The sequence below is a fragment of the Manduca sexta genome, chromosome 14 (genome assembly GCF_014839805.1).
Source record: "Manduca sexta isolate Smith_Timp_Sample1 chromosome 14, JHU_Msex_v1.0, whole genome shotgun sequence".
Classification (NCBI taxonomy): Eukaryota; Metazoa; Arthropoda; class Insecta; order Lepidoptera; family Sphingidae; genus Manduca; species Manduca sexta.
Genome location: NC_051128.1, coordinates 1,081,737 through 1,096,238, shown reverse-complemented (window position 1 = coordinate 1,096,238; position 14,502 = coordinate 1,081,737). Strand labels below are relative to the sequence as shown.

The 14,502-nt window shown below is 43.6% G+C and overlaps 1 protein-coding gene across 1 annotated transcript in view; it reads left to right on the top strand.

Moving 5' to 3' along the window:
• Positions 1–13,507, top strand: part of LOC115452559 (E3 ubiquitin-protein ligase Ubr3) — a 108,276-nt gene extending 94,769 nt beyond the window's left edge. The window contains exons 8-28 of the mRNA XM_037438469.1: positions 829–1,010; positions 1,472–1,596; positions 2,653–2,795; positions 3,113–3,276; positions 3,420–3,732; positions 4,005–4,094; positions 4,137–4,263; positions 4,552–4,652; positions 4,922–4,996; positions 5,203–5,305; positions 5,786–5,922; positions 6,194–6,341; positions 6,502–6,637; positions 6,721–6,958; positions 7,168–7,326; positions 7,609–7,929; positions 8,206–8,674; positions 8,884–9,140; positions 9,397–9,867; positions 10,185–10,324; positions 10,731–13,507. Of these exons, the coding sequence (XP_037294366.1) occupies positions 829–1,010; positions 1,472–1,596; positions 2,653–2,795; positions 3,113–3,276; positions 3,420–3,732; positions 4,005–4,094; positions 4,137–4,263; positions 4,552–4,652; positions 4,922–4,996; positions 5,203–5,305; positions 5,786–5,922; positions 6,194–6,341; positions 6,502–6,637; positions 6,721–6,958; positions 7,168–7,326; positions 7,609–7,929; positions 8,206–8,674; positions 8,884–9,140; positions 9,397–9,867; positions 10,185–10,324; positions 10,731–10,848 (4,017 nt within the window). The 3' untranslated portion in view covers positions 10,849–13,507. The remainder of the gene's footprint in view (positions 1–828; positions 1,011–1,471; positions 1,597–2,652; positions 2,796–3,112; positions 3,277–3,419; positions 3,733–4,004; positions 4,095–4,136; positions 4,264–4,551; positions 4,653–4,921; positions 4,997–5,202; positions 5,306–5,785; positions 5,923–6,193; positions 6,342–6,501; positions 6,638–6,720; positions 6,959–7,167; positions 7,327–7,608; positions 7,930–8,205; positions 8,675–8,883; positions 9,141–9,396; positions 9,868–10,184; positions 10,325–10,730) is intronic.
• The last annotated feature ends 995 nt before the right edge of the window (positions 13,508–14,502 follow it).

Genomic DNA, 14,502 nt, shown 5'->3' with positions numbered 1-14,502 from the left:
ATGCAGTAAATTATTCTGTTAAGTAACATAGGGCTTGTTAGTATTTATTTACTGAGGTAGACAGATATTGTTAATGAAGGTTTTTGCAGTTTATTGCCAAGACAATGAGCAAAGGCTCAGTGCCTACATTTTTTCTATGTTACTAGTCAGTTTTTCCGGACCTTGTCTTTATAATGATTATAACAATTAAGATTATCAATTATTATAACAATTAGATTGAAGGTACAAAAATAACGAAGTCTCCATAGATCCGGATGGCTTTTTCAGTAATTGCTCCAGTTACGTTACACTGAAATTCTTTAGTCGACTTTTAAATTTAACCACATTGATAATCTAACGAAAATACTTGTCGCCGCGCGTTTGAGGCCCGATGCATGTGAACTTCCGGTCTAACCACCAGTTCATGTATAGTCAAATTATTATGCCAATATTAAAAAAGAAGCTATGGAAGAAATGTGCAATCAAATGATGTTTGCTACTAACATCCTGTTGACGAGACGAGAGTGTGATGCGAAGGAATGTGGTGTTTGCGTAGACGTGCGCAATGTAAGAAACTGCTGATACGTCGTTAGCATTTATCTTTGTTAGCTAATAATTATATCTTGCACGTGATAAAATCTGCATTGTAGTGTTTAGTTTCGACTTATCACGTTCCAGAACTATTCCAACCCTCGGGGGTTAATACACCGAATACACCTTGGCAGATTAGCATAATTCTTTCAGTCAGATGAAATTTGCGCAGGCGGTGAAAAAAATAAAAAACAGTTTGAAAAAACACAACACACAACGCCTTAAGAACTGTCTAAAACCTTAACCCGTCTCCCACAGAGCCTGTTCTACGAGATCCTGGCCGGCGTGTGGGTGCGCAACGGTCTGCAGATCAAGGGCCAGGCGATGACGTACATCCAGGCCAACTTCTGCAACTCCATGGTGGACATGGACATCTACTGGCTGCAGGTGTGCGCCGCGCATCTGCCGCCGGATCAGTTCATGGACATGTGCATTGATATGTGAGTATCGGTTTAGCCGGAAGACGCGAGGGTTTTCTATCAAAGATGAGACGAGGAAGACGCTCGTCTGATGGTACCTGACACGACGACGATCATTGAAAGTTTGTAACAAAGCACTCATTAGTATTGTACTGCGCTGGTTACCTTGAGCCATGAAATGTTATGTTAAGAACTATCAAAATCAACAATTATGCTGTAAACAGATGTGCGTTATGAAAGAATTTAAACATGCTTGGGGCCCTGAACGTTATTAGGTTCATACTTGTCGAGTCGTTTTGTGTTAAACTTAAGTCTAAATATTCCATGTTTTTACGGGAATGTTCTACGTTGAATTTCCATAAGACCAGGTTGCAAAACCTTCAAAATTTCGTGGTAGAAATTAAACAAACTATGGCGAAAACATCTGTCAAGTACTTTTGTGTCTAGAGGCTGGCTCAATACTATATGACGATGTTCTCCAGGTTCGGTGTCCGCGAGTGGCTTAGCATGCTGCCGATGTCACCGGTGCAGGCAGCCGAACAAGACGCTATGGTGGAGGGGCTGCTCACGTTCCTCGCGATCTTGGTCTCTTCTAGAACAAATCTTGGTAAGTATTGGTTGTATGTCAGCAGATGTTACATGGAGTCAGGGGTGTAGCTATTATAGGACTAGGCGATGCAGTCCACGGGGACCTCCAAAGCCAGGGGTGCTCCGGAATCGGGGTCATGACTTTTGTTTTTTAAATATTTTAACTACGAAAAATTGTTTATCTGACAGCCAACTAGATTCAAGTTGGATCTCAATATTAGCCAATCACAACGGCCCTATGTCTACTCACTGCGAACAGACTTGCTATCTCAACATTGCTCCGTCCTTAGATAAAAAACGTCTATGAATAACAGGGTTAGTTTATTTTGCATGTTCCAACTACCAGTACTTAGGGGAAGTGAGCATGACGCTTTTATGCCTAGGTACAACATTTTTTCGGTGTGTCCCGACGACAAAGTGTCCATACTATACTACTGTATATAGGCCGGATGTAGTGACTGCACAATAAATGCATTCATATTTATTTTCCCTTAATTGGCTAAGTTTATGCTCAATTTAAATTGAATTATTTAGGTAGGTACTTTTCGAATGGTGGTTACTGGTTAGTCAATTTTATTGGATAACGCATTATTTTTTAACTTATTTAAATGGGTCTGTCCCTTTTTCGTTCAGAAGTATAAGTAACCTAAAAAAATATTGTTGGTAATAAATTATAAGTATGACGTACTTCATAATGTTTATTGTGAATAAATAAATCCTTCCGTCAGTGAGACGTTGTTTGATAGGAAACCCACAACGAAGGATATATATGTTGTTTTAGAGTAACAAAGTGCCGTAAACTTACATTATCACTTTTGGGTCTAGATAGGTGGTTATATAACGGGGTATCAACAATAATTCTTATAATAAATCCAGTTGCTTAATATTGGACGTGGAAAATACTGAAACAGTTATAGAAAACATGTGACTTACTTTATTAAATTACTATACATATATCTATACATTTCAATTCACTTTTCCTTTTATAACTTCACCAATAAGTTATAAATCATCTAATCTTTACGTCTTAATGATACTCTCTTTCTGCAACACCCTGTATTATCTTGATGTGTAGGCAACGACGAGCTGACGCAGTCCCGGCTGGAGGTGAGCACGCTGCTCGCGGCGGGGGACAAGACCCACTCGCAGCTGCTCGAGCTGATGCCAGAGAGGTCTGGCAATGCGCACACCAGGAACTTCGAGACTGTACTCAAGGAGGTAAAGAAAATAGTGTCTGCATGGTTGTTGCATGTTATTACTGTATTTGATGGAGGTTTTTTTCGGGCGAGTGGGAGAGGGTAGGGGGGAATTAGTTATATTATTATACTTATAAAGTGTAATTTGATCAAAAATCCAATGGATGGGGGTCGATGAAGGGCCCTATTACGTATCGAAGTAACCTGTGGGGGCTCCCTTATTGATCAAAGAATATATTTTTAAATTTTGTTCCTAAATGTATTGTTGGTGAATTATTAGCGACACGTCCAATAAATGTATTGAAACTCTCAATAAGCCAATTTTATTATGTTTTACAGTTATCAACTTACCGTCCACCGCCTAAAGGTTCTGAGAATTTGGAACAAGGTCTGTTCGTCCCGAAACCTATCGTGTGGGAACAGTACTACGATCCGCTGCACGTACTGCGTCGCGCCGTGCACAGACGAGACTTCCACGCGTCCATGGAACGATACACTGCTTAGTGAGTATTGTTTATATTCTAAAATCGATGATGTCGATTATTGTTCTAGACGAAATTGGTTTAATTATTTTTTAACAGAAAAGACAACGGCGTTTATTTAATTTATATTATAGTTGTCATAAGTGTATGTTTGTGTGATATAGCGTGCGCGAGAAGCAGAAGAACTGCAGCGAGAGCGGGAGCGGCAGCAGGTCGGGCACGCCGGGCACGCTGTGGCCGCCGCTGCGCGTGGCGGCGGCGCCGGGCGCGGGCGCGGGTGGCGCGGGCGACCCGCGCGCGCTGTGCGTGTCGGGCGTGCTGCACGGCGCGCTGCTGGCCGTGCTGCACCGCGCCGTGCACCGCCGCGCGCCCGACGCGCCGCCGCCGCACGCGCCGCCCGACCACGTGCTCGCGCTCGCCGTCTACCTGCTGCACTGCGCCGCCGCGCTGCACGAGGACACCGAGCCGCACGGACAGGTGTGTTCACGACGCATGTGCCTACCGCGTGTCAAACATAGTTTTACAATAACTAGTTGTTAAACAATAAAATGTGTAGAATTATTTTAATGAACACAATTTTTTTTTATTGAGTATAATACTAAGAAAAATATCGATTTAATTATTGTCGAATTTAGTTTCTTTGTTAACATTTTGTGTAAGAGTTATTAACCACATCGTACTGACATGTGAATCATATTTTGAATATAAAGCAGGCAATGTACATAATGATTTGTTGTCGGGTGTGGCAGTGCGAGGCGCTGGTGGCAGGCGGGCGGCGCGGCGCGTGCGGCGACGCGGTGATATCGGGCGTGCCGCTGCTGGGCGCGTTCGCGGGCGGGGCGGGCGGGGCGGGCGGGGCGGGCGCGGGCGCGGGCGCGGGGCTGTGCGCGGCGGCGTGCGCGCACGTGGCGTCGGTGCCGCGCGCGCCCGCGCCGCGCCCGCACCACGCCGACCGCCCCGCGCGCACCGCGCACGCGCACCGATACCGACCGCCGGACCACTCCGACAGTACGTCTACTGACTTCCATTAGTCGCTTCTTAATTAAAATACATAAATATCATACTTTTCAAATATCCAACACATAATATTATATAATAAATATTTACGAATATTATAAAGATTATGCTTAATCAAAAACAGTGTCAGTTTTTCTCTCCATTTTATATAATAGATAACTTATAATAAATTTCACTTGCTTGTTAACACCTCTTTTCTTTAACATCCGGCAAATAAAAACAAAAAAAGGTTGACAACTTTAATACAAATATTCTTAATAGAAAAAAATGATTCCAAAGGTGACACAGAATGGGAGCCATCCGAGCCAGACACGACGAGACTACCATCCATCACTAACTCTTCTACCATCACGGCGCTTTCACTACCGATGCCGATGCAGGTAATTTGTTATTCATTTTTACACAAATCTCACCCACGTAAGTTTCGAGATGAAAAGTTAACTGTTTCATGTAAAGATAATGTTGAAATTATTTGTCAACTATATAATATACACAGAATAAGTGCTAACTTTCTGGAGCTTATCCCAATCCCACCAATTTCTAAAAAATTACCTAAGTCTATAATATGTCTGAAATTATCACCCACGAATAACTACCAAATAATAGAGAATTTCAGACAGTCATATGATTATCTTTCTGATTATATCAGGTCGTGAGAGGAGATTCAATTCAAGACGATCAATCCGACGCAGGAGGGGATGGTCGACCAATGCGCGCTCTAGAGGTAAACACATTCATAGCTTCATGTAAGCTTAGTCCTTTGGAATATGACTCTTGTATTGGAAACTTATTTTTCACTTACGTTAAGTAATGAGCATCAGCATTAAAATTGTAGCCGATATTAAAGCTTTTCATTCATGCAGCAAAATATCGATTAAAGGTTATTTAATCGATATTTATTTCGATCCTATATAAATGTGTTTATTGCAGAGCGGTATGGGCGAGAGTCAAGCGCTAGTGCTCCAGTCCATCGATGTGGACACCGAAATGACCCTCGCGCTGCGGGACATGCCGCCGGTGCCGATCGAATACGGTTCGTACATAACTGGTTCTATGATACCCTAATAGGTATTAGGGCGGCCCTTGTCTATGGATATTGCTATAACAAATTTAATGAGATTCTTAATAGTTTACTTACCTCGTCATGCTAGTGTGTCTTGATGATTAGTTATCACCGTCATAACGATTTTAGTTACTATCGAAAGACACAACAACTCGTTTTTTGTTTTTTTCTTCTTACTTTATCATGTACTGTAAGTCTTTACCCTAAACTGATTGAAAAGAGCAACACCAGAGTTTCTTGCCCGTTCTTCTCTGGTGAAAACTGCTTTCCGAACTGGTGGTAGAGTTAATATTGACGGAATCTAAATAATGTATAACATTTTACAGATTCAAATAAATCATTTCATTTCATTTCATTTCATTTCATTGACAAGCAACTACTATGAATTACTATACCTATGTATCACATAATAGTGATATATATTGAAACAATAAAACATGTTTGTTGCAGACGACATGAGCATGCTGGAGGGCGCGGAGTGGAGCGTGTCGCTGCGCGCGCAGTCGCCGCGCCGCGCGCCCGCGCTGCCCGCGCCGCCGCACTCCCTCCCGCCCGACCAGCCCTCCACCAGCAACCAGATCGCCACGGTACACACGTCACGGACTCATGCGATAAACATATTACAGTAACCACTGGTTATGACGACGTTGGATGGACCATACAATTTAGATGTTGTATCTGATCATCGTTGTGAACGTTAATGTTTGTTACAAATATGTTTGCCGGGACCTTGGCATTTAGTCATAACTAATGTATTCATAACCGGTTTTACTATATAATATAGGTCTAAATATTATCGATTATCTAGGTATGGTAATTTATCATCCACGAGTTAATTTAAATACGTTTCACACCCAGGTACAAATGCACAGCCAGACCGAGCCGGACTCCATCCCGGTGAACGAGTCGATAATATCTCTGCTGCTGAAACTGCACTCGCAACTCTCCGGCCGGCTCGACTCCTTCTCATTGGAGGAACCGGCGCCGCCCAACGAGGAAGTTATTGGTGAGTTATTAGAGTTTTATCGATGTTAACGTTTTGATAAATTGTTCTAAATGATTGTAAAATCATATATTTTACCACGGCCTATTTTTTATAGAACTTTTATCATAATGATGGTGATGGCGGTGAGTAAATGTTAAACTGTCGTTGTTGGGTGGTGCAGGCGAGGGCGCGGCGGCGGTGGGCGGCGTGCTGCGGCGGCTGGCGGCGCTGGACGCGCGCTGCGCAGGCGCCGTGCGCGCGCTGCGGGCGCAGCTGTGGCCGCACCAGCGCGAGCGCCAGGCCGAGCAGCGCGCCAGGTGCGTGCCACACCGCTCACTCCGCTGCACTGCACGACGGAACACCACATACTCATTACATGTATTTCACTATCATTCAACAGGGAACGTCGCGAGAAAGAGGAGCGGTCGCGGCGCGCGCGCGAGCGACAACAACAAGTCATGCGCGAGTTCGCGCGCCGGCAGCAACAGTTCCTCTCGGCCATGGAGGCGGAGGCGGGCGAGGCGGCCTCCATGCAGTGGGAGGACGAGGCGCCCGAGCGGGACTACGACTGCGTCATCTGCAACACCACCACGCCCAGTACTCCCTCGGATCCCGTGGGACTTGTCGTTTTACTACAGGTATTATTATAAATACATTATTTTTAAAGGAGTTTATAAAATTCGTAGTGTAACAGACTGTGGATAGACTATCGAAGCTACTCGTAAAAGTCTACATTATGAACACAAATAGTTCTTGTATGAAAGCGTTCGCGATGTATAAAACTCCAACGTTAGGAGTGAAAACAAAAATTCCGTATCAGTGTATAAATAATACTAATGTATTGCAGTCGACATCGGTGCTGGGGCACCGGCGGCGCGCGGACAGTGGCGGTGCTCGGCTCGCCCTCAGCGAGAACGAGCGCGCGCGCCTCCACGCGCAGGCCGACACCACCGCCGCCGCGCACCACTACCGCCTGCACGACGACCTGCACCAACACTTCGATAAGGTACGTCGCACTGGACGTGTCCACATTCACACACCATGATTGTGGACTATGCTTCTGTAACCTCCAAATATTTAAGTCATAGTTAGCTTAAAGTCATTTTTAGTTAGTTAATGAACTAATTATTCATATATTCATAACTCGAAAACTATGAAAAATCGCGGAACATACATGGGGGTGATTCGGATACCCCAAGGAGTGCTCTATCAATGAACCTCCGCTTGACACTATTTTCTGGGACACCCTGTATAGATATAATGTATTTATCGATACATTTGTGTGCAGGAGTCGTGGTTGTTGAGCGTGAACGTGGGTTGGGAGGGCGGCGTGCACGTGCAGTCGTGCGGCCATCACCTGCACCTGCGCTGCCTGGCCGCGTACCTGCGCGCGCTGCAGGCGCCGCAGCGGCCGCACAACCTGCACGTGGACCGCGGCGAGTTCCTGTGCCCGCTGTGCCGCCAGCTCGCCAACACCGTGCTGCCGCTGGCGCCGCGGCCGCGCCCCGCCCGGCCGCCGCCCGCGCCCTCCACGCCGGACCATCAGAACCACCACGATCAGCGCGCCGCCGCCATACAGGAGATGCTCGACACGCTACATCCAGAACCTGTAAGTCGATACTCACCAACCGAATATAGAAAATATATTCAATTCCATAATAATTAAAATCGTTTTCTTTTCAGGTTGTAGGTTGAATTTAATCTCTTCTGTTAAATATCCCATGTTATTAATATCGAGCTTCGATATCCTCTATACCATTACAGTTATCTTGTATAAAATATAAATGCCTAAATCATAATGTATGCTCAAATAAATGTCAATGGTAACTTGCTAATTAGTATTGATACTGTAATTCCAATAATATAACGTTAATAATGTTCGCAGGAGCAAAGCAATCTATCGGAAGCGATGGGTAAATCCATGGAGGACATGACGGCCACGGCGGGCGGCAAGTTAAAACAACGCTATGGCTCCTCACCGGCCGGGATCTTCACATTCGTGGCGTCCCTCGTGCGCACCAACCTGGAGTGCGAGCTGGTGCAGCGCGGCGGCACGCTGCAGACCACCGCCGCGCCGCGCTACAAGCCGCGCAACGACTGCATCGTGCCGCTGCTGGTGGTGGCGGGCGCACACTCGCGCGTGCTGCGGGCCGCCGGCGCCAAGCTCGGGGCCAGCGAGGCCTGGCGCCTGCTGGCCCCTGTGCCGGCCGCCGCCCTCGGCAGCAGCGCCACGCCGCTGGTGCCGGCGCCGCCCGCCAGCGCGCGCCCCGTGCCGCTGCTGCTGCGAGACCCACTGGCGCTGCTCATGCACTTCTTGCTACTCGCACCGCCGGATCCGCCATATCTCGATATGCGTATGTATTATTATAAAGTCTAGAAAATGCAACATTCAAATATGGCCAGTATTAAAATCTACATAGTTATAATTATTTATATAAAATACATTGAGTGGGTCCGCTAGTCTAGTGGGTTGCATAATGTGCTTGCCCATTTGCATTCCAATTAAGTATTTGATTTTTATATGGCATGGAACTCGCACATGACGTGTTTCTATATTTTTCAGAGGACTTTACGTGCATAGTGCGTCAGTTGTACGCGCTGTGCTATTACCAGATCGTGTGCCAGTTCCTCGCCAACACGAGCGCGGAGGGTCGCGCGGCGCTGGCGGGCGCGGGGCGCGAGGCGGAGCCCGCGGGGCTGCGCCACGCCGCGCGCCTGCTCCTCGGCGCGCTCGCCGGCTCCGAGCTCTTCACCGAGGACGGCCCGCCCGACCACACCGCCGACCACCACCAGCCCGACATACTGCAGATGGAGAGGGAGGTACGCACGACAGCGAAGATAACTACAAATAATCTTTCACTCAGCAAACGCGATGGGGGGAGATCGACTTTTTCAAATAATCCTTCCAAAGTCTGCACCGGTTGAAAGTTTACTTGCATGTTTAATTGTGACTTTAAATAGCGGATAATAGAGTGTAGACATTAAGTCGCGTAAAGTTATCGTATACTCTGTATAGATCGCGCCATTAATACATATTTTCGGAATGAAATGAGAGTTAATTGCATGTGAATTCCAGCTGCAAGAGTTGTTGTTGCCGTTCGTGCGCATAGCGGCGCTGGTGCGGCACCACCTGTACGGGTGCGAGCTGCCGGAGGTGGCGACGCCGCGGCAGGAGTTCGTGCGGCTGTGCTACTACCTGGAGCTGGTGACGGAGGGCATGGAGTGGTCGGAGTGGTCGGCGTGGCGCGCGCTGCCGGCGGGCGCGGAGGCGGCGGCGCGGGCGTGGGCGCGGCAGCTGGACGGCGCGGCGGCGCGCGGCCAGCTCGTGGTGCGGCGCCTGCTGCGCGCGCTGCACGTGGCGTGGGCGGCGCCGCGCCTGCTGGCGCTGCCGCGCGAGTACGACCGCGTCTTCACCTACTACCACGAGCGCGTGTGTCTGCAGTGCGGCGCCGTGCCCAAGGAGGCCTCCGTGTGCCTGCTGTGCGGCACGCTCGTCTGTCTCAAGCAGCCCTGCTGCCGCCGGCATCAGGTCGCCGAGGCCGTGCAGGTCAGCACGGAACACATAATAAGTTTTCTAAAGCTGGGCTCTGTGCCCAGTTTGAATATCTATCAATCAAAATCAAAGTAAAGTATCGATAAAATATATCCCACCTATGAACGTGTCGATACCACAATATTATTTTATATCATTTTGTATTATTTGGTGTAGGAATAGGAGTCTCATAATAATGTTGGTACTTTTTTGTAAAATAATACCTCAAGTGAAACTGTTGCCACATGTTATCGATTATAATGCAAACGACAATATCGATATAAAATACACTTGTATATAAACAAACGCATAACTGACAAACTGTATTGCAGCATGCGATGGAGTGCGGCGGCGGCACGGGCATATTCCTGGTGGTGACGTCGACGTACATCATCGTGATCCGCGGCCGCCGCGCCTGTCTCTGGGGCTCGCTCTACCTCGACGACTACGACGAGGAGGACCGCGACCTCAAGTCAGTACACAGTACACTCTTCACTATTCCTATTATAAATCATTTAAGGGCATTGATAAATCTGGTCGTTTTGCAATGGATCGAAACAAAGCTATTTGGATGGGTAATTGAATACTGCGGTTATATAAATTTATCTAACTGCATCATGTGGATCCCTTGCCGAAAGACAAACCAATGTTATGTCATATTCAATTTGTACTATTATTTATCTACTCTTTTAAATATATACTTGAATTTGCTCTGCTTGGATAAAATTATATATTTCGTATCTGATTTTATTGAACTTTTTATTTCCTCTAGTCCGTTATTAGATCTATTGTTCGTAATATAAGTAGCTTATATATTGATATAAGTAAATCTTTTGAATAAAGAAAATAGATTTAACAATAATTAACATACGTTCCAGACGCGGCAAGCCACTCTACCTGAGCCAGGATCGGCTGGAGCTGCTGCAGGCGCAGTGGCTCGCGCATCGGTTCGACCACACCAAGCGCACCTGGGTGTGGCATCGAGACTCGCTCTGAACACCGCCAGGGGACTCGCTTACACACTGTACATAACTAGAGATGGAGGTACTGCGTAGACATCCACTCAGGGTATGGCCTCAATTCGATGGCAGGGGCCTTCAGGAATCGATAAATTGTGAAATTGAATTTTGGACCTGATTTCCTATTTCGGATTCCTAAATATTCACAACACCTATTTTACAATATAGCGCATTCTTATTTATTAAGATTGTGTCATAATACTGCCAAACAGAATTGAGGCTTGGATCAAATGAGGCTGCCTCGCGAGGCGAACGCTCGGTACATACTGACTCATACGTTTACCCCATAAGGTAGCTTTATTTGGTTTACACATACTCTATGAGAACATAATTAGACAGATACTATCATTCAGATTTTCATAGACTTAAAGAATCCGGCGTTTTCTACATCAGTCGAGAACGCCCAACATTCTTTCAACTATTGCCTTATATTACCTAAAAAACGATGTAACTCCCAAGCAATAACTACTTTATAATCATAACTTCATAAGACAATATTAAATTAATAGCTAAATGCTGCGTGAAAATTATGGTTCTATCACTTGCTATTCGGTGTAATATCGACAATTGTATTGTAAATTATTTTGCCTAAAACTGGCATGAAGTGATTAAAAATTGATCTGGCAACATCCGAAACAAGGTATTCGTGTTTTGGCTACGTGCGGAAATAATAGTGCTTAACTTTTGAAATGTATCGATAGTTTAATTTTAGGTATGCAGCCGACACCGCTTGGTTATGTTGTTATGAAAAATATTGTATTTTTATATTTTCTGTAACCTAAAGTATATTGACAACAGTTTGTGACTGTAATTGTTTTTCGATATTTTTTGCCAAATTGTTCTCATGGTATTAGAAGTTGAAAACTGTATTGTGTTACTTTGCACAGTCTGTCGTTATTACATTGGCGTCTCGGCAATTTTTGGACACGAAATTTTCAGTCTTCGCAATTTATTTAATTCGCCATACTTTGAGGCATATGTTTAATGAACTTCATTCGGTCGTTATACGCGAACAAATTAACAGTATGTTTGTTTATATTTACCTTTATACTGTTGCACTATTGGTCATTAGTGCTGTGGTATGTACGGTAACAAGATTGTCGAAGCGTCAAGTTATTGTCGATAGTCCGCGTAACGTTTGTAAATATGTTGTGGATCGTCAATCGGGCGGGTGCGCTGTGGTGTCGCTAGGGCTGTGAATTTATTATATTTCTATGTTCTATGTTGCGCGGTTGACAGATACCGCGTGCTCTTTAAATTATTAAGTACAGTATTTTTCAATATAACTTGCGAATAATGAAAGCAAGCGATCTGATATTTGACAATTTTAAGGTATAACATGAAGATCTAAATGTTCTAAAACCGTAGTTGATGTTTGTTGACATTGCAAGTTTTATTGAAAAATAATCTATACAATTTTATTTTATAACATTGACTGTAGTATTCTAGCTTTGTAACAATAATTTCTTTTTTTTTTTGTTCGCCTTTTGGTTTTTTTTTATAAATCTAATGTGTAGATTTCGCGTTTTAGTTCTAATAATTATCATTAGTAAATGAATCAAAAAATTACAGCGATAGAAATCTTAAGACTGTATCGATATCTTATAATCAATCAATTGGTTTAATTATTTTTAGTAAATTCATTTTGTGATGAGTGTTTTTTTTTCTTTTTATTTAGTGATATACCAGCAACACTTCATAATAAGACAATAACATATATTTTGCTTAAATTCGTGTATCGATGAAAATATCATTTGGTGCGTAAGTTTATCATTTATCGTGTGCAATTGTCGGGCCTTGCATCATTTTTTGTACATTTTATAATATCGAAAAGTACACTTCTCACCTGATGTATTTAGTGTGAAACTAGTTTTGATTAGTTTTTATTGGATCGCTTCGTAGTTTTAGTTCGACATTAAACACAACGAATTCGATATACAGTGGTACGTGTGCAAAAAAATGTTATCGATATAATAGGGTCAATACAAATTCATATTTACAGTTTAAATTAGATATCACTCATATTTTTTCCCTCGTATATATTAAAATTACTCATAAAATTATGCTAGAAGATATCGATAAAATTACGAGAATAGCGAATAAAGTATCCCCAATAGCTTGTAACGTATAGATAAAAAGAAATGATTTGTTTAATCGATTTATTTGTAACAGCACTAGATGTTTGCTTTTTGAATTGAAACAGATGCCTTCTCGTACTGGCACCGCAGTGAGTGAGCTTAGTTAGGGAAGAATATATTTATAGAATTTAATAATTTTATATATTTTCTTCAATATGTATAGCAAAATATATCACTATGTTAGGAATCATAGAGAAATATATTATTAGCAAAATGCTTAGGGCTTGCCTTCAGCTGTTGCCAACGTGCCTCTAACAAATTAAAATAGTCCAGTAACTAGTGATTAATATCATTAATTATAGTTGTTTAGACAGATATAAATTGCTTGAACTGCAATAAGTGAAATGCCAGTGCATCGTCAGTACGGAGGGACATCTCGAGTATTTATACTGGGCCGAGCCGCGAGCCGACGGCGCGGTGTCGACAAATTATTGTTAAACACTTGTATCTATATTGTTCTTGTATATATTCAATCATTAAAGTTGTTGATATTTCCAATGTCGTGTGTTTTATTTTGTGCAACCCTAACCGATCATCTGACTCATTTTGTAGCTAATTAATTCAATTTTGAGTGGCTTTGTACTATACACTATAAATGCCTAGTTTTCCATACTTGTATAAAATTCAATATGCTAGCACAATTATGCGATTAAGATATTTCTAATGAAACGAATGGATCTGTATCTACCACAAAATCCGATCGCACCTTAAGCAGCGACAAGTGCTGCCCCCTCGAACGCGCGTTACGTACTTCCTATTCAATTCAAGTAACGGTCTCGAACGCAACGTATTTGGGTGCCCGCTGTGTCTTATATTAAAAAAATATCTCAAATCGAAGAAGGACGACCAGTGATAGTGCGGGGCTGTCCTGAACAGCAGCCAGCATCCTATGACCATTCACCAGTACTGGGTACCCAGGGAAACGAGCGGTGTTGCGAGTGCAGGTGAGTTGTATATACAATCCACACATTACCAACTATCGGAGGTCTAATAGTTTTCCCAAACACCTAGAATAAAAAGTAATATGAAAATTCAGTGATATTTAAAAATAAAATGCATGGTATATGTTAAAAGTTTATATTGTACATCAACTATAATTTGTTTAGAGGTAGAACATCCTACACTTAAAGTAAACGGCTAACTCGATTACAGTTCATATAAAATATTTGATTTCCGTTGCGCCGCGTAATATCATCGTAGGCGGAGTGAGTAAACCGAAACAACTTAAGATTATGTTACACGTTATGTCTTGGTTATACACTGAGCGAGCCGCGGGCGTTTCACCGACCCCATTGTAGCAGGGAACTGACTTCTAACTCTAAGCGTTCGTAAATCAAATTGGCCCATACAAGACTTATAATATAACTGCGATAATAAAATCGCGTGATATCATTTTACGATGAAAGAGACAACCTACCTTAAACAATACCAAAGTTTCAATACATGATTCTGAAACACCCAGCATAATATTGTTGGGTACTTTACCTTTTTTT